The sequence below is a fragment of the Pogona vitticeps genome, chromosome 1, assembly GCF_051106095.1.
Source record: "Pogona vitticeps strain Pit_001003342236 chromosome 1, PviZW2.1, whole genome shotgun sequence".
Lineage (NCBI taxonomy): Eukaryota > Metazoa > Chordata > Lepidosauria > Squamata > Agamidae > Pogona > Pogona vitticeps.
In genome coordinates this window covers 142,637,755-142,664,029 of record NC_135783.1, presented here as the reverse complement: position 1 = coordinate 142,664,029, position 26,275 = coordinate 142,637,755, and the positions used below count along the sequence as shown (strand labels likewise).

At 40.7% G+C, this 26,275-nt stretch overlaps 1 protein-coding gene across 10 annotated transcripts in view; it reads right to left on the bottom strand.

Moving 5' to 3' along the window:
* Window positions 1-26,275, bottom strand: part of TDRD15 (tudor domain containing 15) — a 93,592-nt gene that overhangs the window by 64,439 nt on the left and 2,878 nt on the right. For 2 of the 10 annotated variants that reach the window (XR_013542746.1, XR_013542747.1), the window contains exons 1-2: window positions 19,692-24,206; window positions 17,369-18,114 (exon numbers count right to left, since the gene is read on the bottom strand). Coding sequence is in view for 4 of the 10 variants with exons in the window: in XM_073002172.2 (XP_072858273.2) it covers window positions 11,822-17,356 (5,535 nt within the window). In the remaining 6 variants the exon portion in view is untranslated. The other 8 variants (XR_012087847.2, XR_012087852.2, XM_078388763.1 and 5 more) reach the window with 7 other exon arrangements.

The window sequence follows — 26,275 nt, the reverse complement described above, 5'->3', positions numbered from 1 at the left end:
TGGGATCCGAGCCCAGGATGCCTGACAGGCATCCGATCTCCCCACCTTCCCCCCGCGGCTTGGATCGGACCCACGGGGGCTAGCCCTGCCATGGCTGGACTCTTGGGAGTCCAGCCATGGCAGGGCTAGCCCCCGTGGGTCCGATCCAAGCCGCGGGGGGAGGGTGGGAGAGCGGGGGGATCCGGATGCCTTTCAGGCATCCCGGGCTCGGATCCCACCCGCCGCCGGTTACTCAAGGCTGGGTAACCGGCGGCAGGTGGGATCCGAGCCCAGGATGCCTGATAGGCATCAGATCCCCCCACCCTCCCCCTGCAGTGGCCTCAGAAGGACCCTTCGGAAGGGTCCTTCGAAGGCCACCACAGGCATTTTCCCCCAGCTGAGTAGCGGGAGCGCTCCTTTGGAGGCTCCCGCCGCTCACCTGGGGGAAAATGGTGCCTATGGGGAAAACATCGCAAAACGATTTTTCCCCATAGGCACCTTCGTTATACGATCGCAAAAGCGATGGCATTTTTGCCATCGCTATGCGAATTCGTCGTTAAATGGGGCACTCGTTATACGAGGCACCACTGTATATAATGATATTGGCAGAGCCAGAGAAACTAAAAGGGTGGGGTGAGTCAGAGTCTGGGGAGTCTTCAGTCAGAGACAGAGAAGGGAAAAAGATATTCGCGAAGGCTTTCACGGCCAGGATCTAATGGTTGTTCTGGGGTTTTTTGGGCTCTTTGGCCGTGTTCTGAAGGTTGTTCTTCCTAACGTTTCGCCAGTTTCTGTGGCCGGCATCTTCAGAGGACAGCAGTCTGTGCTCTGGTTGCTGTCCTCTGAAGATGCCCATGGCCACAGAGACTGGCGAAACGTCAGGAAGAACAACCTTCAGAACACGGCCAAAGAGCCCGAAAAACCCACAACAACCACCAAGGGAAAAAGAGTTTGGGGGTTTGAGGCAGAGAGAGTGGTTAGGGAGTGGTTAGTCAGAGTGTGACTTGTATTAATTAAGACAGAAGACGTTAAAGTAAAAAACTGAAGTTTTGTGTAACTTTAAAAATATGCTTAAGAACGAGTCCTAAAACAACTTGTAATCAACAAACCTGTTTCTGTTTAAAAGTTCAGTACTGAATGGACCTGTCTTTTATAGGAATTATAGGTTGAATGTCAACAACGTCAGATATGCAGATGATACCACTCTGATGGCAGAAAGTGAGGAGGAATTAAAGAACCTCTTATTGAAGGTGAAAGAGGAGAGTGCCAAAATGGTCTGAAGCTCAACATCAAAAAAAAACTAAGATCATGGCCACTGGCCCCAGCACCTCCTGGCAAATAGAAGGGGAAGATATGGAGGCGGTGACAGATTTTACCTTCTTGGACTTCATGATTTTACCTTCTTGGGCTCAATCACCACTGCACATGGTGACAGCAGCCACAAAATTAAAAGACGCCTGCTTCTTAGGAGGAAAGTGATGACAAACCTAGACGGCATCTTAAACAGCAGAGACATCACCTTGCTGACAAAGGTCCACATAGTCAAAGCTATGGTTTTTTCTGTAGTGATGTATGGAAGTGAGAGCTGGACCATAAAGAAAGCTGACCACCGAAGAATTGATGCAGTGAATTGTGGTGCTGGAGGAGACACTTGAGAGTCCCCTGGACTGCAAGGAGAACAAACCTATCTATTTCGAAGGAAATCAACCCTGAGTGCTCACTGGAAGGACAGATCCTGAAGCTGAGGCTCCAAGACTTTGGCAATCTCATAAGAAAACTCCCGGAAAAGACACTGATGTTGGGAAAGTGGGAAGGCAAGAGGAGAAGGGGACGACAGAGGACGAGATGGTTGGACAGTGTCACTGAAGCTACCAACATGAATTTGATCCAACTCCGGGAGGCAGTGGAAGACAGGAGGGCCTGGCATGCTCTGGTCCACGGGGTCACGAAGAGTCGGACACGACTTAACAATTAAACAACAAACAAAATAGGTTGAAAGAGAGATCAACTGGTGGCAGCATGTTAAAGGGTATGTTGGGATACTTTTGTGAGCTCTATGTTTGATGAAACAAGCAGGGGCCACGGGGTAAATGCCACAATGACCTAAACCAGAATTAAGTCTTCTAGATTTTGAAGGCTTCACTATACATCAGTATTCCTTCTGCTGATTGTTTGTTGTTTGATTAATAAACACAGCCTTAGCTGATCCAGACCTCAAACCTTGCATCTTTATTCCTGCTAGATTCAATCCAGAACAAACCCATAAAGGAGTAGTACCACCTTGAGAAAATAAGTCTGTAAAAGAAAATTTTAATGTTTGTTTTGTCATAAACTACCTTATTTTGCTAAGTTTTAAAAAAACAAAACAAACCAGTATTTAGTGCTTGAATATGTATAAAACCACTCACATATGGAAACTATGTGAGGATGTTAAGTAATCTGCATAATTCTCCATTACAAATGTGTCACATATTTTCAGGCTTATTTTGTGTTTTTTTCCTCAATCCCATTTGCAAAAATCAATACAAAGTCTCCATCTGGTGGCCTCAGATAGACATTTCACAGGTTCCAAAATGATATAGAATTTTTCACAGCCCCTGTTCTCAGGCCTTCTATCAGAAAGCAGACATGTGTATCAACTATTATTCCATGTGATCAAGGTGGTGGGATGATTTCCATAATTTCTCATACTGAGGGTGAAGAGACAGTCCTTTAGCCCAGCTTGTTGCTGGCTGCTGGTCGCAAAACAAGATGCAGAACGAGAGCCTATTCCCACTGCTGGAATAAACCAGCACAGGGATCAGGATTTTTTGGGGTTGTTTTTTTTTGGAATTTGGGCTGAAGTCACATGGATAGAGCGGTGGGCAGGCAAGCAATAGGGCAGGCGCCAGTTTCGTTCAGCAAGTACGGTGCTTTTATTTATTTATTAAAATTCATGCTATCTGGTATCGCGCTGTATCAGATAGCAGGGATTTCTTTTAAAAAGTGGATGGAGAGTTCACATATGTAGAATCAATTCCACATCAGCCACAAAATAAATAGACCACTAGCGACGGAGCAGAAAAACTTGCTCCCCTGGCACATTACTTCATGTCCACACATATTTCATGTGTATGCTAAAATTTAGATTTTTTTTTTTTAAAGCAGAACCCAGTACAACAGCGGGTTTTATTGTCAGTGGCCTGAAACTCAGTAAAAGAACAATAAAACTTTATTACTTTCAGAAGTAGGAGAAACATCAAACCATGCACAGTATATATGTAAAAAAGTTCTTACTGAAAATTAAGCGGTGGCTCTTTTTATACTACTAAATGCAATTTTCTAAAGGACCTGCTGAGGACCAACCAGAATGTATAATATATAAACAACAGTAGTAACTACAAAGACAATGTCTACATTCAGGAAATGTATCTATGTGTTATAAATCTTCTGTTGACCTGACCCATCCATCAGACATACCATAACTTCCTGGATCTGGCTCAGTGCCCATATATGGACACTTCCACATTCCCCTTGTTTTTCTCTCCCCACTCAACATTGTTGGCTGCTAAGAGCCGGGCAACTGACAAATCAGTGCCTTTTGACAGGTCACATTAGATGGTACAGTGGGGTCTCTACTTAAGAACTTAATCCATATTGGAAGGTGGTTCTCAAGTTGAAAAGTTCTTATGTTGAATCTGCATTTCCCATAGGAATGCATTGAAAACCATTTAATCCGTATCTGCTCTTTTCCGTCCATAGAAACTACAGTGGAACCTCTACTTAAGAACTTAATCCGTTTTGGAATGGCGTTCTTAAGTTGAAACGTTCTTAAGTTGAAGCAAAATTTCCCATAGGAATGGACTGAAAACCAATTAATCCGTTCTGGCTGTTTTTTTGTTATGTAGAGGTGCGTTCGTACATTGAAGCACTAGTTCCCATAGGAACTAATGCAAAGCTGGTTAATACGTACTCTACCACTAGGGGGAGAATTTTTTTTAACCTAAGATGACCTAAGGTTAAAAAAAGAGCAGGAAAGGTTTTTTTTTCCTGTTCTTATCTTGGATTTCTGTTCTCAAGTAGAAGCAAAATTTAGCAAATGGAGCTGTTCTTAAGTTGGATTGTTCTTAAGTAGGGACGTTCTTAAGTAGAGACCCCACTGTACAAGGAGGAAGCAGATGGACAGAAGTGTAAGGTAAAGGCTTTGATTCTCCTGTCTGCTTAGATTTTACTTCGTACAGTGTAGCCCCCATCATAGGATTTCTGGCAGACAGCAGTTTTTGGCCTTTAGGAACACAGGGAGATGAAGGGCTTGGTCTGAGGAGGCTGGGAGGCAGTGATGAGAGAGCTGGAGAGAGATGACAGGGAGAATGAAAGAGGGAAAAGAAAGAATTGAAAGACATCCATCTAAGAGAGAGCAGGTATACCTTCTTCCTTCAGATATTAATATTTATTTTATTGGTTAGAGACTTAAACTATATGCCTATCCAAGTTGCTCCATCCGCATCTCTCCTCCTCCTTACTCTGCTGAGTTTGTCCTTTGATCTGTATTCCTGCATTGAGTAGGGGGTTGGGCTTGATGGCCCTATAGGTCCATTCCAACTTCACTATTCTATGATCCTATGATTCTAAAAGCCAAAATAACCCCTGATGCTCCAAACTCATGCTTATTTCCATTAAATAAACCCCAATTCTTCCCTGCTCCTCCATTCTATTAAATCATTACATAAGAACATAAGAAGAGCCCTGCTGGATCAGGCCAAGGGCCCATCTAGTCCAGCTTCCTGTATCTCCCAGTGGGCCCACCAGATGCCTCTGAGAGCACACGAGACTACGAGATCCCTGTCTCCTGATATCCCTCCCCTGCATCTGGCATTTGGAGGTACCTTTCTTTTAAACCTGAAGATTGCACATCCCCATCATGACTTGTAACCTGTGATGGACTTTTTCTCCAGGAATCTGTCCAATCCCCTTTTAAAGGCATCTAAGCCAGATGCCATCGCCACACCCTGTGGCAAGGGGCTCCACAGACCAACAACACGCTGGATAAAGAAATTAGAGATAGGGGTATTCGTATACGAATATCCCCCCCACATGTGCAGATAACAAGGGTCTGGCCCCCTGCGGCCAGACTGACCACTCACCTGTCCACCACCAATGTGGGCTCTGTGTTCCCTTCCTATCGCTCCAGAGCCCGCGGTGGATTAGCCACTCCCAGCAGAAGGCGGGATGATGAGCCTCTCTGCCAGGCTGAAGAGTGGCTAATCCATGGAGAGCTCCGGAACAACAGGGAGGGAGTGTGGAGCCTGCAGCAGTGGCAGAATGGCGAGTGGTCGGTCTGGCCCCAGGGAGGGCGGACCCTTGTTAACTGCACCTATGGGGGTGATATCCGTATACTAATACAAATACCCCCATCTCTAAAAGAAATATTTTCTTCTGTCTGTTCGCACTCTCCCAACACTCAATTGGAGTGGATGTCCCCTGGTTCTAGTATTGCGTGAGAGGGAAAAGAGCTTCCCTCTATCCACTTTATCCATCCCCTGCATAAATTTATACATCTCAACCATGTCACACACACCCCTGGCACCTTTTCTCTAAAGAGCCCCAAATGCTGTAGCCTTTCCTCATAATGGAGGTACCCCAGCCCAGTCATCATTTTATTTGCTCTCTTCTGCACCTTTTCCACTTCCACTATGTCTTTTTTTGAGGTGTGGTAACCAGAACTGTATGCAATACTCCAGGTGCGGCCATACCATCATTTTGTACAATGGAATTATGTTGCCTGTTTTATTTTCAACCCCCTTTTTAAAATGATACCTGGCATGGAATTGGCCTTCTTCACTGCCACCGCACACTGGGTTGACACTTTCATCGAGCTGTCCACCAGGACAGCAAGATCTCTTTCCTGATCCGTCAGCTCAGAAGCCATCAACTGAAAGTTTTGATTTTTTGCCCCAATGTGCTTTACATTTTCTTATATTGAAATGCACTTGCCATTTTGCCGCCCATTCTCCCAGTTTGGAGAGATCTTTCTGGAGCTCTTCACAATCCCTTCCGGTATTCACCACCCGGAAAAGGTTCAGGTCATCTGCAAACTTGGCCTCCTCACTGCTTATCCCTGTCTCCAGTTCATTTATGAACAGATTGAAAACCACCGGTCCCAGGACAGATCCCTGGGGCATACCGCTTTTACTTCTCTCCACTGTGAAAATTGCCCATTGACACCTACTCTCCTGGTTCTCAACCAATTCTCAATCCATAAGAGGACCTGCCCTCTTATCCCCTTCATTGGTTACATGTCCTATATCCTTTCAGGAAACATATAGGCTGGAGACACCGCTACACTTTATTTGGAGGCTTTAAATTTTCCCCCTTTATCCATCCTAATCGGAATCCCAGTTCCATAAACTGGTGCTGCTAGGAAAACTGAATTACCTATGAAATCTCTGAGCAAAAGAAGTTACATTTTAAACTAGTCACCAATTAAGCCTGAATTTTAAGGAGAAGGGGGGGAAGGTTTAAAAACTTACATAACATTTTCAGAGCGAGGCTTAAATCAAAATGGAATTGGAAGAGAGCTTGAGAGAAGAGGAAAGGAAGAGAGTTGGGTAGCTGTGACATTTACCCCGTGGCCCTTGCTTGTTTCACCAAACACAGAGCTCATGCAGGTATCCCATATGCCCTTTTCCTCGCTGCCACCAGTTGATCTCTTTACCAACTATGTTTCTTATGAAAGACTGAGGTCCATTGAGTACTTAACTTTGAAATAAAAACAGGTTTGTTGATTACAACTTGTTTCAGGAATAATTCTTAAGCACATTCTTAAAATTACACAAAGCTTCAGTATTTTCCTTTAACCTTTTCTATCTTAATACCGATAACACTCTGAGTAGTCGCTCCTTAAATTCTTTCTCTGCCTCAAACCCAAACTACAGACCTTGCTCTAGAACAGGGGTCATCAACACCCCCCCGGTCTGTGACACACACACCCCCGCACCACATGGTGCACTAGCCTCCCTTAGGAGCGCTTAGCACTCGGTCAGAGAGTTCGATAGGCCACTTACCTACCACCTTTATGCTGGGGCAAGTCCCAAGACCTCAGCAGTGCATAGCGTAAGCCGTTTGAACAAGTCTGACCTTAAAAGAACACTTTACTTTAACCCAGTACTTTGCAAGTACAGACACATGGGCTTTGTGATTCCTTAGAACTCACAAAAGCTCAGTTAGGTAGGACTCTTAAAGACAGCTAGTTTGTGGCCCTCTCCACTTCCTGGATTTAACCAGACCCTGCTGTTCAAGAGACCAGTCCTTTATAAGGATTTTTATAATTAATTTTTATTAGAAAAATAAAGTTTCATAGAATCAGTTTATATTGCACAAGCTTTAGCATAAAGAAACTATTCAAAGATTACAGTTAAATAAAATAACTATTTCCCATTAAAATAATAAAACACAACTAAGCTAGGCTAAGGTGGGCTACAGTGGGCTAGCCCCACCTCCTTCTTCCTTTGTAAAGTACTTACATCCTCTCTCAATCAAGTTCTTTTTTCTTCCATCTTCTGACCTTTTTCTCTATCTCCCCAAAACCCCTGTCTCTCTACCCTTTGCTACGGCCCCTCTCATGCAAATACTCTGATGAATATTCATGCCAAGGGTGATCGCTACAGTAGCTAATTAATAAGGAACAAGAATTCTTGGAAGTACTGTGATGCCTCACAAGACAAATGCCTCACACAACGAAAAACTTGCAAGATGAAAGCATTTTGTGATTTTTTTTTGTTGATGAATTTTTCTATGGTTGTGCTTCGGAAGACAAATTTCCCCCCTTTTTGTGGGGTTTGTTTTAAATCGCACAACCATTAGTACTGCGCTTCGCAAGACGAAATTTCTGCAATATGACACGACTTGTGGAACAAATTAATTTCGTCTTGCGAGGCATCACTGTAAGGGAACTTAGGAATATGGGTTCTTCTAGAGCAGCGATCCCCAACCTTTTTTGGACTGTGTACCGGCTAGGTGGAGTGAGCTCTATGCACATGGGGGCACCCCCCGCTCACGGGGGGACGTGCCGCGGACCGGGGGTTGACAACCCCCATTCTAGAGCAAGATGAGAAAAGGGTGTTCTAGGGCTGGGCTTGTTCTATTTCATCAGAGTGGTGTATACAAATTAGTTTTAGATTTCCATTGTGTCTTTTCTACTATAGACGTATAACAGTTTCCAGCACAAACATAGATACACAGCATTGCCAAAATAACTAACTGAATTTTCCTCTCAATGCTGAAATAACTATTCAGCTAGAACAATATCAGCTATAGCTTTTTCCCGTATTCTGAACTATGTGACAAGAAAAACGCACCACCTACTCTCCCCAGTCCTTAATATCTCATGCAGAAGTAAGCCATGACTTTAATGAGACTGCAATATGAATTTCAGACCAATGAAATTAGGTAAGATTCTTTTATTTAACTAAAGTATCATACATTCTATGCACATTCTGCAGTATTTGTGCATCTTTCTAGTATATTTCTAGTGTATTCAACAAGAAAACATGCATTGTCAATTTCTTCATAAGTTAATAAAATTAGCTCTATGAAAATCATCCATATACAGCAATCTCCAACGGCACATTAAATTATACAAATAAGAGTCTGGGTTCATATAGATCTAAACAAAAGGAAACCACCACATTCTTTTTGCAGGAAGCTTCAAAAAGAAACCCAATATTAAAACAGGGTGAATTTATCTGGTCTCCAAATTACAGCAGCACCTGTCAGAACCAACACTACTTCTGAACTTAGGGAGGTAATTTTTAGCTCACTCCTGTAAATACATGTCACAGATAAGGCAGATACACTGAGACACTAACCAATATTATGCATAAAATTGTTATAAACCATATAATTAATTGGGGACTGGGGAATACTCTTTCCAGGAGAATGAACCAAGCCATAAACAAGCTTTGCCCTTCCAGTGAACACATAAAGACGTTGTAAGCAAATAAAAGCTAATTTAAAATTATGAAATCAGAATTGTGAACAGGTGAAGATATCTAAAAACAAAATCAATATTCAGCATTAGATTATCTTCTTACCAAATAACAGAATACTGCAACCTTCTATATCTATGTGAAATACATAATTGGTACAAAATATAAACAGACTCTTGTATCTGATAACATCCTAATTTTTGCATTCCGTAAGTATGCCTTTCATTCAATCCACCATGAGAATTCCAACAATGTGTGGAAATATATTGCCAAAAGAGCACTTTGCATAATACCCTACTTGAAAAGAAGTCCCATTAAAATGAAAGGACTTAGGTTCTCTGACATTTGTTATCAGGTTCAGGCTTTTGGTTGACAAAAATGTTAAGTTGAAAAGACTTAAGCAGGCAGGCCTAAAACAGTGTGTTTGAAGCAAAACTCCACAAAACTCAATAATGTCATAATGACAAACTAGAATCTAGATCTTCTTCGCACTTTAATGCATAGATCACAGATTAGGAAACAAAGCCTGATAAGCAATTTTGACTTACAGAAAAAAATATATTTATTTAATTTCTGTGCCATTTCCCTACCAATTAAGGGATCAAAGACAGCTCATAAAATAAAAGTATAGGGAAATGTAAAGAGTACGTATATTTTGTCAGTGTTTCAAAGGCTTGATTATCATTGACCATATTTGAAATTCCAAACAATACTACTGTGAATGATTACTGCGTAACAATATAGGTTTCAGCAATATAAGAAAACATTGGTTACATTTTTTGTGACTTTAACTGGATCATTCATGTTTTGTTGAGAAGGATGCCAATATCCCTGGAAGATAGCAAGAAGTAATAAATTTGTTCTCCTTTCCCCTTTTATCGTATCAAAACTCACACTTAAATCAACGGAGAGTGGAAAAAAATTGGCAGTACATGAGGAAATCAAACAAAGGATGAAAACCTGTTGTTTAGTGTAGTAAGTCACACTAGAGTAGGCCCACTGAATCAGTGGGAATTTGGTAAGCCAACTCCTTTCACTGAGTCAACAGGCCTACTTTATGTGCAACTTACTATGCTAAGCACCAGAAATTTCAGCCATTAGGTCCAATTCAGTGTCAATATTATAATCTTGTTACTACTTTTAAATCCATAGATTTTGGTTCTAGGATTAAAGAACAGTGATTAAAAAAAGTTCCAGTTAAATTTTTGGCATATAAAACTTTAACCTATGTTCTGTCCTTTTCACATGGAAGTTCATCAGTTGAGTGTCGCGGATTCTTTACTTGTTTCCAAATGTAGAAATCAATTTGTTTATATTTTAATCTGGAAAGCAAATGATAAATAAATTATGAAAAATAAAAACGTATGCATATGTAGTTTGCTGAGAATGAGCGGAAAGTAAATGCCTCCAGTAGATTACAACAACTGATTTTTCGATCTTATTTACCTATTGGTATTTATTGGTGTATTTCCAAAAATAAACAAATAAAAAAATAATGGTTACTTTAAAAAAGCTGATCTAAAATTGCTAATGCCTACTTTCTAAAGCACTGGCCACATATAACCCTTTCCAGGAATGCATAGACTTCACTGAACTTCCACTTCTTGGAATTCTACAAAGGTATGACCCTTTACACAGTTAAATTTCTGTAAGGTGAAGGAAATCACAGCATGCATGAGAGGGAATGAGACAAATCAACACCAGTGTGAATGCCTCCTCCCAAGTTCTTTCTTTAAAAGGTAGCTTCCTCCCAGTAAAAAAGGGATGAAGCTTTGCGAGTTTTACTTAAGATTTTTTTAAAACCAGAAACACACAGCCACCAAACAGCCATGTGTAAAAGACGTAATCAAGACAGAACACCTCCTAGTACATTCTGAGCCTCAAATTTTGTTTCAAATACTGTACCTAAACTGAATTCAATTCTTCCACCCAGTAGCCCACTGCTGATTATTTGAAGCTCACTTCATTAGTGCTAGTCCTTGGAACCTGCAAATTCTTGGAAATCTATCACGTCAGCCAAAGATCTCACCACAGTAAATCCTTATATATTTTCTGCCCATTCCTAACTGCATGACCAGACGTAACCACCATGGGGAGGAAAAGCCACTTACAGTGGTGCCTCTCATGATGACAATAATCTGTTCCAGGAAAATCGCAGTTAAGCGAAATCGTTGTCATGCGAAAAGCCTTTCCCCATTGGAATGCACTGAAACTCGTTTAATGCGTTCCAATGGGGAAATTACCTCGTCGTCCAGCGAAGATCCTCCATAGGGAAGTCATTTTGAGAGCGCCGATCAGCTATTAAAATGGCTGTCCTGCAAAGCATGTGTGTGGAAAATGCAGGGCAGCCATTTTAGGAACCCGACGATCAGCTGTAAAGATTGTCATATTGCAAACAAACGGTTTGCGAAGCAAGGACCTAATCAATGTCCAGCGAAAAAAACCCATAGGAAACATCGTTTTGTGATCGCTATAGCGATCGCAAAAATGTCACCGTCCTGTGGATTCATCGTACAGCGGGGTTGTCGTCATGCAAGGCACCACTGTACTTCAAAAAGTAAATCTAAAAAAACAGTCGTATGGAAAGGATTCAGCTCTGCCTGCCCATTTATGGTGGATTTCAAATTCAGTCATATGCACACTCGGAAGAGGTTCCACCAAACGGCTTGTAGCACTATTGTTGGTTTCCCAGTTTCTGAATTCATAGCTGTTACTTACCCACATAGGTCCGTATAAACAATTCTTTGGATCTCAGCCTAAACTAAAGTCAGATCTGGGCCCCACTTAGTTCTTATTATGTCAGAAAAAAAGAGTAAAAATTAATAAGCTATAGAGCTATTTTTAAAGACATAATAATACTGACCTTTCTCATGACATGTTCACGTGTTACTCTCTTCAGATATCTGCATCCCATCAACTTTTGTGGTCAGTTCAGAAAGAGTATCAGTCTCTGTGGTCTGCTGATAAAGGGCTTGCATCTCACATAGAACCTCTGACAGCACATTAGTAGGACAGGTTTTCCCAATTGTCCCTGTGGCTTGAAACTGACCAAATAAACTCGGGTCACACTTAAGATGACCATTGTTTCTTCTGCTACTCCATAAGAATGTCTTCTGCCGATCTTTTTTTCTAAGACTTAAACTCTTTGAGCTCTGTCTTGAACCTCTGCTACAAATGCCTTTGAAGAGCAGGTCTAATTCTTGTGGCTGCTCTTCCTCTCCTGATAGCCAGGCAACCCTCGCAGCAGATTTTGTCTGGCAACATATTTTGGGTGGCTCACAGCAATTCTGTGAATTTGGCAGACCACGTTCTGCAGAACTGATGGAACCAAGGGAGGAAGCACTCTCACTATATACAGCACAACCAGATGCAACCAGCACTTCTGCTACATTCTTCGGCCCGCAGAAAACATCTACTTCTAGTTTTGGCTTAGGGTGGTAACGTTTGAACCTAAATGTCAGGCCTTGCTTACCAAGAAATTCTTGAACTTTAAGTTTTGCCTCATTGCTCCAGCACTCCCCACCAGCAGGTGACACCCTAGACAAAGAGCAAGGATAAGTCAAGCGTGGTAAGGTAATAAGTTTTTCTGGGATAACTTTTAATTTGTGGCTATCAGAGATGGGAATTGTAGCTGATATTCCCAAATCAATCAAAGTAAGTGTTAGCTGACCAGAGATTCTGGAGACTTCAGACACTTCGACTCTGCTCCATTTTGTGTTAGCGCCAGTCTTTATTAGGGAACAGGCACCAGGAACAATAAGTTCATGTGGCACAGGTGGCAGGTTTTCTGGAAGATTGGAGAGGAGCTTAAATAATGTTTTCAGTGCTTCAAATGAATCTTCTAGCTGGACGAAGAAGTCTGAAGGATCAGTGACTGAGGTAACAAACACAGGATACTCTTTATTAATCTGGAACAATGCCCATGAAACTGAACTTTGCTTCAACTGCACTCTTCCATCTACCTGTAAATTGTCTGATAAGTTACAACTCTCTAAAGATTGTAACAAAGGAGACTGTTTCCAAAATTCAGAAAGCATAATCTCATCTATAAGTATTTCTACTTCCCAAATAAAAGCAGATTCTAGCCATCTCAAAAACAAGATCTTTATCTTGTGACATTTTATTATCTCTGCCACTCTCTCAAAAGGCAGGCCACTTAGATTTCTAATACAAATCCATTTACAAAGAACTGTGTTCCTAGGGATACTTCTGATCTTGTCGCTCATCAGCTGTGTGTCACGAAGGGACACCACTTCAAATTTTCCCAAATCCATGAAAAAAACCAACATACTCTCTTCATTAACATACTTTTTAATAATTTCAGAGCGATGCCATTGGAGAGTTGCTTTTGATTTTGTCAGGTATTCTAAACCTTCTTCAATATTTTCCACTTCAAGGAAGGAGTTTTTCTCTGCTTCTTGGGCAACCATCATATTTAAATCAGACAGTATTTGTTCATTCTTACTTAGCTTCACATAGAAGTGTCCTTCTCTCGAAACATGGGCTATTTCAGATAGTTCTAGTTGTCCTGGCTTTACATTTTGGCGGGCAACTTTAGGATGACTTTCTGTAGCATTTTGATTTTTTAGTTTTTTATTCTGGGAATTACTATCAGTGTCAGCATCTGTTCTTGGCAGAGGTTTCCTGATTTGATCAAGATTTAATACAAGCTTTCTTTGTAAACCTAAGCTGACTTCTTTTTGCATTAACTCATTGACCACAGATATTCCTTGACAGAATATATCCACCTCCCACTGTTCGCCATGCTGTTGCAAAAACTCAAATATTACTGGTTGATTATTTACTTTACTGACAAAGTAGGCAGTAGTATCACTGCTCCAATCCTTCTCTGGGAACTCACATTTTGCTCTGCTAAGAAAACAATGTATGCTGAGTCTTGGTATATTTAAGAAAATCTTTCCCATCTTATAGATTTTTGATGCATTCACAGTTGACCTGTTACCATAATCAATAAACTCCACTTCAAAAGATTTTTCTGATTTAACTTCTCTAACAATAGCTCTGTATATGCAGCAATCATATTCATACTCTGCTAGAACAATGTCACCTTCCTCAATTTCACCATCTGTTTCTGGCTTTATGACAAGTGTCCCTCCATTCAGTTTATCAGCAAGCTGCACAATTTTATTCTCATCATCTGCACAATGAATATAGAAATCTGACAGACTATTTATACAGGAAATATAACCTAAAGCTTTGGAATGTGGCTCAATATTAGGCTGTCGAAGACACATGTACTTCTGCTTGACACGCCTATTCCTTTCTTGTCCAGAAGAGTTTAATTTTAATACATGGGATGCAGTTGCATTATTTGCAAGCAATTCCTTGGACTGCATAGTAGGGTAATCAGCAGGTTCAGTACTCCATTCTCCGTATGAACTTTGATATTTCTGCCCCTGAATATTTTGCAAAAATGTACATCTATTTTCTTTAGCTGCTGGCAACTTTGCAGGCCTGCTGCGTTGTTTCTGCAAATCAACAATTTCTTTGCCATACTCAGCATGTAACTTGTCACCACTCTGATTAAATGGCTTTACCTTTTTTCTTTCCCTCTCTTGTTCTATTACTTGATTTTTGACTTTCATTTTATCTGCATTTTTTACCTCAGGTAAAAAATCTCTAGTTGACTTCTCTGCACACTTCTGTGTAACTTCTGACTTATTGTCACATTTTCTGCTTTTTATTAATTCTTTGATTTTCTTATTTATTCTTAAATCTCCATCAGACAACTCCACACCAAACCATCCATCATATTCTTTAGCTACAATTACTGCTTTCAGCTGTTTTCCCAAGTAATTCTTTTCAAACCAAGTATTTACTTCAACTGGAATTTCAGTATCTTTTAAATCTGCAAGGTAACATTTGATAGCTTGCATAGGAGTGAAAAGTAACTCTGAAGCCTGATCTGGAATTGGAAGCAATTCATTCTTTCTCACCAACTCCTTATTTCCAAAGTCGACAAAGTACGCCAGGCAGTAATCTAAAGATCCTGCAGAAGATACTAAAGCTCTATAGAAAAGGCCATCGTCAACATATTTGGCTAAGCACAATGTGTTTGTTTGGTTTGGTTGGGCTGGTATTTGGCTAATTTCTGCAATCTTCTGCCATATTTTGTCTAGATCACTTGCATTTCTACTCAGCTGGCAAAAGATTTTTGTAGGACTTCCTATGTGGGTTATACACATCTCTTCTTCGCTTCCAATTTTTATATTGAAAGAGGAATAGCAAAAGCTGCGCAGAGAGAATGATGGTGCCAGTGATTTGGTAAGCTCAAAAGAGCAAGACTGGATATGACCACGTTCTAAGAGAAACTGTTGCAAATTGGTAAATGGAGTCAGCAAATCAACTACATGATACAAATGGTTTGGAAGCCTAACAACCAGGGCAGAAACTGTACAAGTCAGTATTGCATTGGCAGATTCCACAAAATGCTGAAAATCATGACATGCCTCCATATTCCAATTTTGTGGGTCAAATGTTAAGGATTCAGTGACACTACCAATACAACATCTAAATGCTTGACTTTCCAATATCAGAAAATCTGGGAAAATAGCTTGAAGATCTCTCAGGAAAACTGTTTCCTTATTACCATAGTCTACGAATAGAACTTCAACCTCTGTTTGGGACAGATGATTCAATACAACACCTCTGTACCATTTTCCATCCTTGGAATGCTTCACAACACAGGCAACCTGTCCATTTTCATATGGGGTCTTATTAGTGTTGTAGTGAAACTGTATTTGTTCCATTAAGTTATCTAGTTCTGGTAGCTGACTGCGTATCTGACATGAAAAGTCACCTGGTGAAGCACTATGAGAACATACAACATCAAGTACAGTTCCTGGTTCAAACTGGTAATCTTTGTAGTGCCTCTCTTTATTAAATTTTCCAGAGGCTTTTCCACATTTACTGGAAAGTACAGTTTCCCACTGTAGGGAAGTAACAGTATGCTTTTCTTTCATAAGCAAAATATTCCGTGATTTCCTATTTTGACCAGCATTGACACCTATCACTACTTTACTTTTCTGAGTAACTGATTTAACCTCTACTTTTTTATATTTAGGAAGTGAGCGTTGTACTTGAGAACCTCTAATGATTTTCAGAACTGGATCTTGTTTCATTTTCCAATGTTCTGCATATCCAGCCTGAACCATAAGCATGAGAACATCATCTTGCTCTGTGCCATTCATACACTGCACATTAACAATGTATTTATTTTCTTCTTTTGCAATGGGATGAAGCGTGAGTTGTTTGTCAACTACAATTGTTTTGAAGAAATCAGTTTCTCTTTTAGTCCATACATCACACACTGGAAATGCATTAGCAAGTGAACAACATATGGCTAGGGCTGGTAATTCTTGAAACTCTGGGAGCAAAATTCTCACATCAATGAGTGGCACTGTCTCAGTATTCCCGAAATCTAAAAAACAAACATTAATGCTATTATCCTCAACGTCTATGATGACAGCTCTATAGAAATGCATGTCCTCATAATATCGTGCACAACACATCTGTCCAGGTTGTGGGTTTTCCAGAATCTTATCATCTGTTTCACTTGCATCATACACAGCTGAAATTCGTTTCATTAAGTCTTCAAAATCATCTAGATGATCATTATTTTGGATCCAAAAATTTGATGGATTTAAGACATATGCTAGAAAAGCAACACAAACTGAATCTATTTTCATTTCTGATCTTCTGCAAGGGATTGTTAAAGGACTGCACATAAAACCAGATAACTTTTGATATGAAGAATATTCTGACTGTGGAGTACTCCTGTCAACACAGTGGCCAAAGACAGGGTTTGTACCAGGGATTATTATGTCTCCCCCCATGCAAGAGACAGTCACATTTAAAGAAGGATGGCATTTTGGGATCACATCATTTTCTTGAGATGGGCATGCAGTATTCACTACAGCATCATTCTTACGTAATGTAACATAATATAAGTGCTCATTAGCACTAAATAGATCAATATGGACATAAACAGCACTTTGTCTTAATAGGACCTTTTTAAACTCTTCTAGCTGATTATGTCTTACACTTTCATCCTCATCAGTAAGACATGACAATGCACATGGAAATGCAAACCTAGGCACTGAAATGAATGCTGGGTGAAGCTTCAAAACGCCATCAGAAGGCACAGCTTGACAGATGCCGAAGTCCATAAACCAAACTTTCACTCTGTTATCAGAAAGTAACTGCTGTATCACTCCCCTGTGCCAATGACCATTTTTTTGTCTCGCTGCACAGAGGACTCCAAGACTGTCACACGATGAAACATTTTCTCTACTTATAGTTTCGTAATAGGAAGACATATGGGCTGTCAATATACTGAGCTCCATCTGCTGCCTTAGCAGCTGGCAATAAAATTTACTTGGACTCACTGCCATTGATATTCTTACCTTCTCCACCTCACCACCAGACAAACGTGGTTGGAGGCTATGCAGAATTGGTTGTTCTGGTTCACTTCCAGTACTGAATAATGTAGAGCTTGTGTATTTCTGTTGCAATAAATCTGGCATTTGTTTACAGAGAGGCTCTTGTGGAGATTCCATTAACATCTCTACAATGAGACAGAATGTGTCTCCATCAACAAGTTTTCCTAAATTTAGTTCAACAATATCACTAGCTATTTTTGGCACATCAAGGAGCAATGTTTGGTGCTGCAGAATGGCTTCTACATGACCTTTAATCTTCAAGTCTCTTAAGGCTGAAAAGTAATTCAATGCTTTTGGAGACCATTTCTCATCAAGTGGCAATATATTTGCAAAAATCCCAGAAACTATTTTTGGAGGAAGCTGAAACAGCTCTTCAGTGGCACAAGCAATGTGAGCTTCATAAACTGACAATATTTTTCCACAGTCAATAAGAAATACATCATAGATCTGGTTCTTCCTTTGTACTACTCTTCCTCTGTACCATTCTCCACAATCTGATTCTTCCACTAAACAAAAGTCACCAATGCCAACACTGTCCTTCACTTTTGGTACCTGCTGTATTTCATTTTGTAATATGTGGTAGTCAAACTCATCTTCTGTGTTATATTGGCCTTGAAATTTCACAAGTACTTCTTTTGGGTGGTAGTGTATTTCCATTAGCTTCAAATCTACATCCAAAAATTTGGTTGACAACGATGAATCCATCCCACCTGGAAAACCAACAAAACGTTTGGCATGAGTACTTCTGACATCTCATTTAAACTATGAATTCTGTAAGAAAGTAGATTTACACTCATGCAACTTTCAAGATTTTCCTGAAAGTAGCCCATCACACTAGCTGCATCCTATCGCCATGTTACCTTAAACTAAGATGAAACATTCAACCAGTTTAATGCTATGAAAACAAACCTGTGCTTATATATTTCATTTTCCTCAAATGTATTTTCCTTTCCTCTTCTAATTCTAATTTAATGCTTAACCATGCAATGACTATGTCCTACCACTAAATTAGAAATGAGGAAAGAAATAAAATACATAAGGCAAACAGGATGAACATTAATACAGGACGTATTCACATTAAGTAAGAATACACAGATAGACATCACACCTGAACTAATCAAACTTTGTGTATATACTAGATATATACAGACAATTTATGAAGGTCAGAATGTATTCTTGGATTATTAAGCTGTCTCAAACACCATATCTCCCTTTATAAGCCTAACCAAGTGTCAAGATCATCAGGACAAGCCTGCCTCATGGTCCCATCACCCTCACAGACAAATCTGGTAGGAGCACTGGAGAAGGTGTGGCTGATAATTTTCTCCTACAACAGAAGAAGAAACTAGAGGGCTAGCTATCATTGACTTGATTCTAACCAGCGGAGATTACCTGGTGGAAGAAGTAGCAGTAAGGGGAATTCTGGCCAAGAGTGACCATGTTCTACTAGAATTCTTGATTTCAAAGGAAAACTAAGCAGAGTGTAGCCACACATATGTTTTTTTTAAATGCCAATTTTAATAAACTCAGAACAACGGTAAGGCCCCATGGCAGGAGATTCTAACAAGAAAAGGAGTCCAAGCGGGGTGGGAGTTCCTTAAAAAGGAAGTTCTAAAGGTACAACAAAAAAAGTAGCAAGGAATTGCACAGACAGCATTAGGAGGGCAAAAGCTGAGAATGAGCTGAGGTTAGCTAGAAACACTAAAAGCACCAAAAAAATTCTTTGGGTATGTGCGCAGCAAAAGACAAATAAAAGAAACAGTGACTCAGCTACTCAATTGAGATGGAAAAATGATAACAGAAGACAAAGAAAAGGCAGAAGTGCTCAATTCCTATTTTAGCTCAGTCTTTTCCTATAGTCTGTCCAGACAAATGTGAAGAGCAAGTGGAGGGGACAGGACTGCAGCTGGAGATTGATAAACAAATAGTCAAAGAATACCTTACCACCTTGAACAAGTTCAAATCCCCAGGGCTGGATGAACTGCATGCAAGAATATTGAAAGAACTGGCTGAAGGCCTCTCAGAACCACTGTGCATTATTTTCTTTAAATCATGGAATCATGGTGAGGTACCAGATGATTGGAGGAGAGCTAATATTGTCTCTATCTTCAAGAAGGGCAAAAGAAAGGAACCTGGGAACTACAGACCAGTCAGCCTAACATCAATCCCAGAGAAAATTCTGGAACAGATTATAAAGAAGTGGTCGATATGCAAGCACCTAGAAAACAATGCAATAAAAACTACAAGCCAACATGAATTTGTAAAGAACAAATCCTGCCAGACTAACCTGATCTCATTTTTTTGATTGGGTAATTCTAAGACCTTCTCTGTCACTGCTCCTGGACTCTGGAACCCCCTCTCACTGGAGGCCAGGCTAGGTCATCTGTGTTGTCCATCTGCAAGCAGACAAAGATGTTTCTCTTCAAGCCTTCTTTCCTTTAAATGATTGGTTTATCAAGAGGTTTTTTTAAAAGGGATTATTTTCTTTTTTTTTATTCTGTTGTTTTACTTGTACTTTTAATATTACTCTTATTATGAGTTTCAATGTGATATCTGTTTAATGCTTTTTAAATATTGTAATAATTTATTACTTAGCTTTTAACTTTGTTTCCTTTAATACTGTAAGCCATCTTGGATCCTTTAGGAGAAAGGCACCATATAAATATTATAGATAAATGAATACATAAATAAGCTCTTAAGTTACTGTGGATTCCTCACTATTAACATATTTATATGTTATTTAGAAGCTTCGGGGGGGGGGGTTCTGAATAGAGAGGGGCATGAACCACGCCAGTTCAGTCAATGGTTCAACAGATGTTCTGCAGTTCGGCACCTTGCCACCTCTGGTAGGCACCCACTTAAGAGGCAGCACCCAGAGGCAGCAGGGTAGGTAAGCTGCTTCTGTGTGGGCACCTACAGGGCTGAAAATTAAAGGAAACATTGATCAAGAAGGGGTTTCTGTTTAGGAAACTGTCCTCTTTTGCACTGGCTGCTCTTGCAGAAATGCACTGCACACAATGGACATGGGATATCCACACGGCAATACTGGGGATCACTCCCCCCAGGTGACATTAGCATACCAATGGTTCAATGTAGCTTCCCATATAAATAATAATAAAGAAATTTTACCCACTAGTAATGTAATGGTGTCAGTCCCCCCCCCCCGTGACATACTTTTATCAATGTATCAGGCAACAAAAAATTTAAAAGTTAATATATGTGCCGCAGTAATGGCAGCCACCTTCCTGGCTTTGATCTTGAAAAGAAGCAGTGCAGGTTGTACACACAGGCAATCCCTGTAAGGAACACACTGGTACAACAAAGGTAAATACATACCGTATTTTTTACTCCACAAGACGTACTTCCCCCCCAAAAAAAGTGGGGGGGGAGTGTGTGTGTCTTATGGAGCGAATACTGTAAAAAATGGTGCAATTCCCCAGAGCCCATGCCACTGTCATACACAGCTAGGCTCTGTACTCATTAGTAGCACTGGTACTACAGGGCATCGGTAGCAGCCCTGTAGGACCAACGCCATTTAGTGCACAGCCGGATGCCGGGGGAAGCAGAGAGAGAGAGAGAGGAGAGGAGAGCACTGCAGAGGAATAACAAAAACTTCTGAAACCAATTACTGGTAAATTTAATAGGCCTGAGACTGGCGAGGGGAAGATAAAGTTATGACTGAGAACCTGCTGGATGGGGAAAGGAGGCTAGAATAGCTGTCTGTCGTTCAGAGCCTGGCAGGAAGCTGCATCGCTTCCCCATAAATTAAGTCTAAATAGAAGTAATTTTGCAGATATTTAAAACATTAAAGGACCTGGAGGGGGGGTGTCTTATGGTGCGTCTTATGGCTGCAAAAATACGGAATTTATATATATTTCCAGGGTGTTTTTCCCAGAACTGGCCAGTAGAGGGATCCAGAGACCATGCAATGTATAGTCATCGCTACATCTGTGTTTTTTGGTATCCACAGGGCTTCACACCGATCACCTGAGGATACTGCGGTCCTACTGTAATGTGTCAGACCATTTTTGGTGCTCTCCTCTTTCACCCTCATTACGAGGTCCTTGAATTCCTCCTCACTTTCTGCCATCAGAGTGGTATCATCTGCATATCGGAGGTTGTTGATATTTCTTCCAGCAATCTTAATTCTGGATTGGGATTCCTCCAGTCCAGCCTTTCGCACGATGTATTCTACATATGAGTTAAATAAGCAGGGGGACAATATACAGCCTTGTCGTACTCCTTTACAGTGGGGTCTTGACTTAAGAACGACTTGAGTTAAGAACATTTTGACTTAAGAACCGCTCTCATAGGAAAATATTGACTTGACTTAAGTACTTAGATTTGAGTTAAGAACTGAAAAAAAAACACGTGGGAGGCATGGAAAGTGCAAAATGTGAACTTTCAGTTAACTGTTGGCCAGTGAAAAGGGTGCCTGTCTGCTTCCTCACTCCTCCCAGCGTTTAGAGAGTGGATTGGGAGTCTTCAGACTGCCTGGTACTGCCTGGACTGTATTTTCCCTGCCTTCCTGGAACCTTTCTTGACCTAAAAACAAAATATCCCCTCTAGTGGTCGAAGGCGGAATAGCAGCTTCCCATTAGTTTCTATGGACGGAAAAGAGCAGATACGGATCAAATGGTTTTCAATGCATTCCTATGGGAAATGCAGATTTGACTTGAGAACATTTTGACTTGAGAACCGCCTTCCAATACGGATTAAGTTCTCAAGTCAATACCCCACTGTACCAACAATCAGTTGTTCCATATCCAGTTCTAACTGTTGCTTCCTGTCCCACATACAGATTTCTCAGGAGATAGATAAGGTGATCAGGCACTCCCATTTGTTAAAGGACTTGCCATAGTTTGTTGTGGTCCACACAGTCAAAGGCTTTTGCATAGTCAATGAAGCAGAAGTACTGTAGATGTTTTTCTGGAACTCTCTGGCTTTCTCCATAATCCAGCGCATGTTAGCAATTTGGTCTCCAGTTCCTCTGTCCCTTCGAAATCCAGCTTGCACTTCTGGGAGTTCTCAGTCTACATACTGCTGAAGCCTACCTTGGAGGATTTTGAGCATAACCTTACTAGCATGTGAAATGAGTGCAATTGTGCGGTAGTTGGAGCATTCTTTGGCACTGCCCTTCTTTGGGATTGGGATGTAGACTGATCTTTTCCAATCCTCTGGCCACTGCTGGCATATTGAGTATAGCACCTTAACAGCATCATCTTTTAAGATTTTAAATAGTTCAACTGGAATGCCATCACCTCCACTGGCCTTGTTGTTAGCCAGGCTTTCTGAGGCCCACTTGACTTCACTCTCCAGGATGTCTGACTCAAAGTCAGCAACCACACTATCTGGGTTGTCCGAGACATCCAGATCTTTCTGGTATAATTCCTCTGTGTATTCTTGTCACCTCTTCTTGATGTCTTCTGCTTTTCTTAGGTCCCTACCATTTTTGTCCTTTATCATGTCCATCTTTGCAAAAAAAATGTTCCTTTAATATCTCCAGTTTTCTTGAACAGATCTCTGGTTTTCCCCTTTCTATTATTTTCCTCTATTTCTTTGCACTGTTCATTTAAGAAGGCCCGCTTGTCTCTCCTTGCTATTCTTTGGAAGTCTGCATTCCATTTTCTGTAACTTTCCCTATCTCCTTTGCATTTTGTTTCCCTTCTCTTCTGTGCTATTTGTAAGGCCTCGTTGGACATCCACTTTGCTTTCTTGCACTTCTTTTTCTTTGGGATGGTTTTCGGTGCTGCCTCCTGTACAATGTTATGAGTCTCCAGCCATAGTTCCTCAGGCACTCTGTCCACCAAATGTAGTTCCTTAAATCTTCACTTCCACTGTGTATTCATAAGGGATTTGGTTTAGATTATACCTGATTAGCCCAGTGGTTTTTCCTACTTTCTTCAGTTTAAGCTTGAGTTTTGATGTAAGAAGCTGATGATCAGAGCCACAATCAGTTCCAGGTCTTGTTTCTGCTGACTGTATAGAGCTTCTCCATCTTTGGCTGCAGAGAACATAATCAATCTGATTTCGGTATTGTCCATGTGTAGAGTCGTTTCTTGTGTTGTTGGAAAACAGTGTTTGTGATGACCAGCTTGTTCTCTTGACAAAACTCTATTTTGCAGCATCGGACGTTCCTTTCACTTCCAGGCACATCTGCAGCCGAGTGTCCTTTCGGCTTGCATGTTGGACACCTTCCAACCTGAGGGGCTCATCTCCCAGCATCATATTTTTTAGCCTTTTGTTTCTGTCCATGGAGTTTTCTTGGCAAAGATACTGGTTTGCCAGTTCCTGCTCCAGGTGGATTGCATTTAGTCAGAACTCTCCACTATGACCTGGCCATCTTGGGTGTCCCTGCACAGCATAGCACATAGCTTCTCTGAATTACTCAAGCCCCTTCGCCACGACAGGGCAGTAATCCGTGAAGGAATATCCGTGATTTGAGTTAGGTTCTGCTTAATTTTGAGTTTATACCCAATAATTATAATTTGATGTATGTCTTTTTTGTGTGTGTCATATATTTTTTTAGTAAACCAACAAGAGTGGCCTTGCAGTCAGATAAGTGGTATAGAAACTGAACAAACAAACAAACAAACAAACAAATGTATCTAGGACTGCCCCTGGCTGTTACCCTCTAATAGCTATTGTCACTAGTCTTCAACCTTCTTATCCAAAGATCCATTAGCAAAGATCCCACTCACTCCAAACATTTAGCAAAATCATAGCTTACTTGTTATATTGTGCAACAGGCCTTAACTGACCATTTTATCAAGAAAGAACCACTGCAGCAAGAAGTTCAAAGCTATAAAATAATGAGGAACACATTTCACAAATTTAAGTCACATACTGTATATACTGGATCATCAAAGCCTCCCAATTTAGGAATTAAAGCTCTCTTCCATCATCTCAAGCTCTACAAAAATAGGAAACTGGAAGCTAAGTCAGATGTCTTTAATATGCTATGATAAGTAATAAAATGTCAGAGATACAGTTCATGGCAAGGGCTCTTCCAAAAGTTAGTCCCAAGGCTCCACACACCATTAGCAACATCACAGCTGCCCTGCAGAATAATTCCCTCCAGAATGAATGAAATAAGAACATAAGAAGAGCCCTGCTGGATCAGGCCAAGGGCCCATCTAGCCCAGCTTTCTATCTCACAGTGGGCCCACCAGATGTCTCTGGAAGCACATGAGGTAACTAGATACCTGTCTCCTGATAGCTTCCCCTGTATCTGGCGGTTTGAGGTATCTTTCTTTTTAGATAGAGCCTGTGTTTGGCTCCAAGACCTGCCAAAGGAGACTGAAAAGGTTTTGGCCAGGCATTTCTAATCATAAATAGAAGACAGAGACTGGGGAGACCACAGGGCAGCGGATGTTTTGCAATCCATCCCCTTACGCTTACGGTCACAATTGTTGCCCTCCGACAATATGGGATCACATTCCTTAAGTAGAGGACTAAATGTTACCTATAATGTATAGTACAATGGATTCCTTCTGAAAACTCTGGCACACAAGCAGCTTCAGAATGAAACTTTCTATGCACTTTAGTTTGCCAGCAGTTCGTTCCCAGATTCTAATGGGAGATGAGTCCTGGATTAACTTTGGGTTATTTGTTCTGTACACTATAATACCAGTGAAAAACGTCTTTCCTCAACAAGCCTTAGTGAAACACATGAGTAGTTTTTACCAAAATCTGACAGAAATACACAATAAGGCTTTCTGAAAAGTGGAAAAATGAGCAAAGGGTAGGCAATGGCACATTTAAATTTTCTTTACCTGTGCATCAAATTGATTTTTGTCAGCTTCACTTCAAATCTGGCACAGCTATAGAATTCTTTGAGCTGAATGTTTGTGTAAATTCCCAGGTTTGGGGCTTGGCAGGTTTCAATTCTAGGTCTAAAAATATTTAGCTTTAGACTTAAATCTTTTATTTTTTGTGAATTGCATTATGGACCTTTAAATTATGAGAATTACTAGCTTTCAAATTTTGAAGGGTATACAATATATTGTGTGGAAAATAAACATATTCAATGTATTCTCAAAGACTTTCACGGCCGGGATCCAATGGCTATTGTAGGTTTTTTGGGCTGTTTGGACGTGTTCTTAAGGTTTTTCTTCCTGACGTTTCGCCAGTCTCTATGGCTGGCATCTTCAGAGGACAGGAGTAAGAACTCTGTCTGTGCTCTGTTCTGACTCCTGCCCTCTGAAGATGCCGGCCACAGAGACTGGCGAAACGTTAGGGAAAAAACAAAACTTAAGAACACGGCCAAACAGCCTGAAAAACCTACAACAACCATAAACACATTCACATCCTCTAAAAAATTGACAGCCCATATATCCCTTTGAAGTAGAGATGAATTTGGAGCACAGTATATCACTTAAGATAGTAATCGTAAGTATGCACACTTCTGGATAAATACTGCATGATTATATCCAAAACTGTTACTTCTAGATAAGTAGTTCTGTAAGGTGGCATTGCGGGTTAAACCGCAGAAGCCTCTGGGCTGCAAGGTCGAAAGACCAGCAGTTCAAATTGACGAGTTGGAGTGAGCTTCCGGCGATTGTTCCAGCACCTGCTAACCTAGCAGTTTGAAAGCATGTAAAAATGCGAGCAGATAAATAGGTACCACCACGGTGGGAAGGTAATGGTATTCCATGTCCAGTCGTGCTAGCCACGTGACCACGGAAACTGTCTACAGACAAACGCTGGCTCTACGGCTTTGAGTCTGACACAACTTGTACTAATTGTCAAAGGGACCCTTTCCCTTTTAAGGATTAGGCTGGACACTGGTTGTTTTCATGAATACCTAAGTAAGATACAATTCTAATCCTAAATAATATTAAAAATAGCATAACGGAAGTTTTTCTTGAG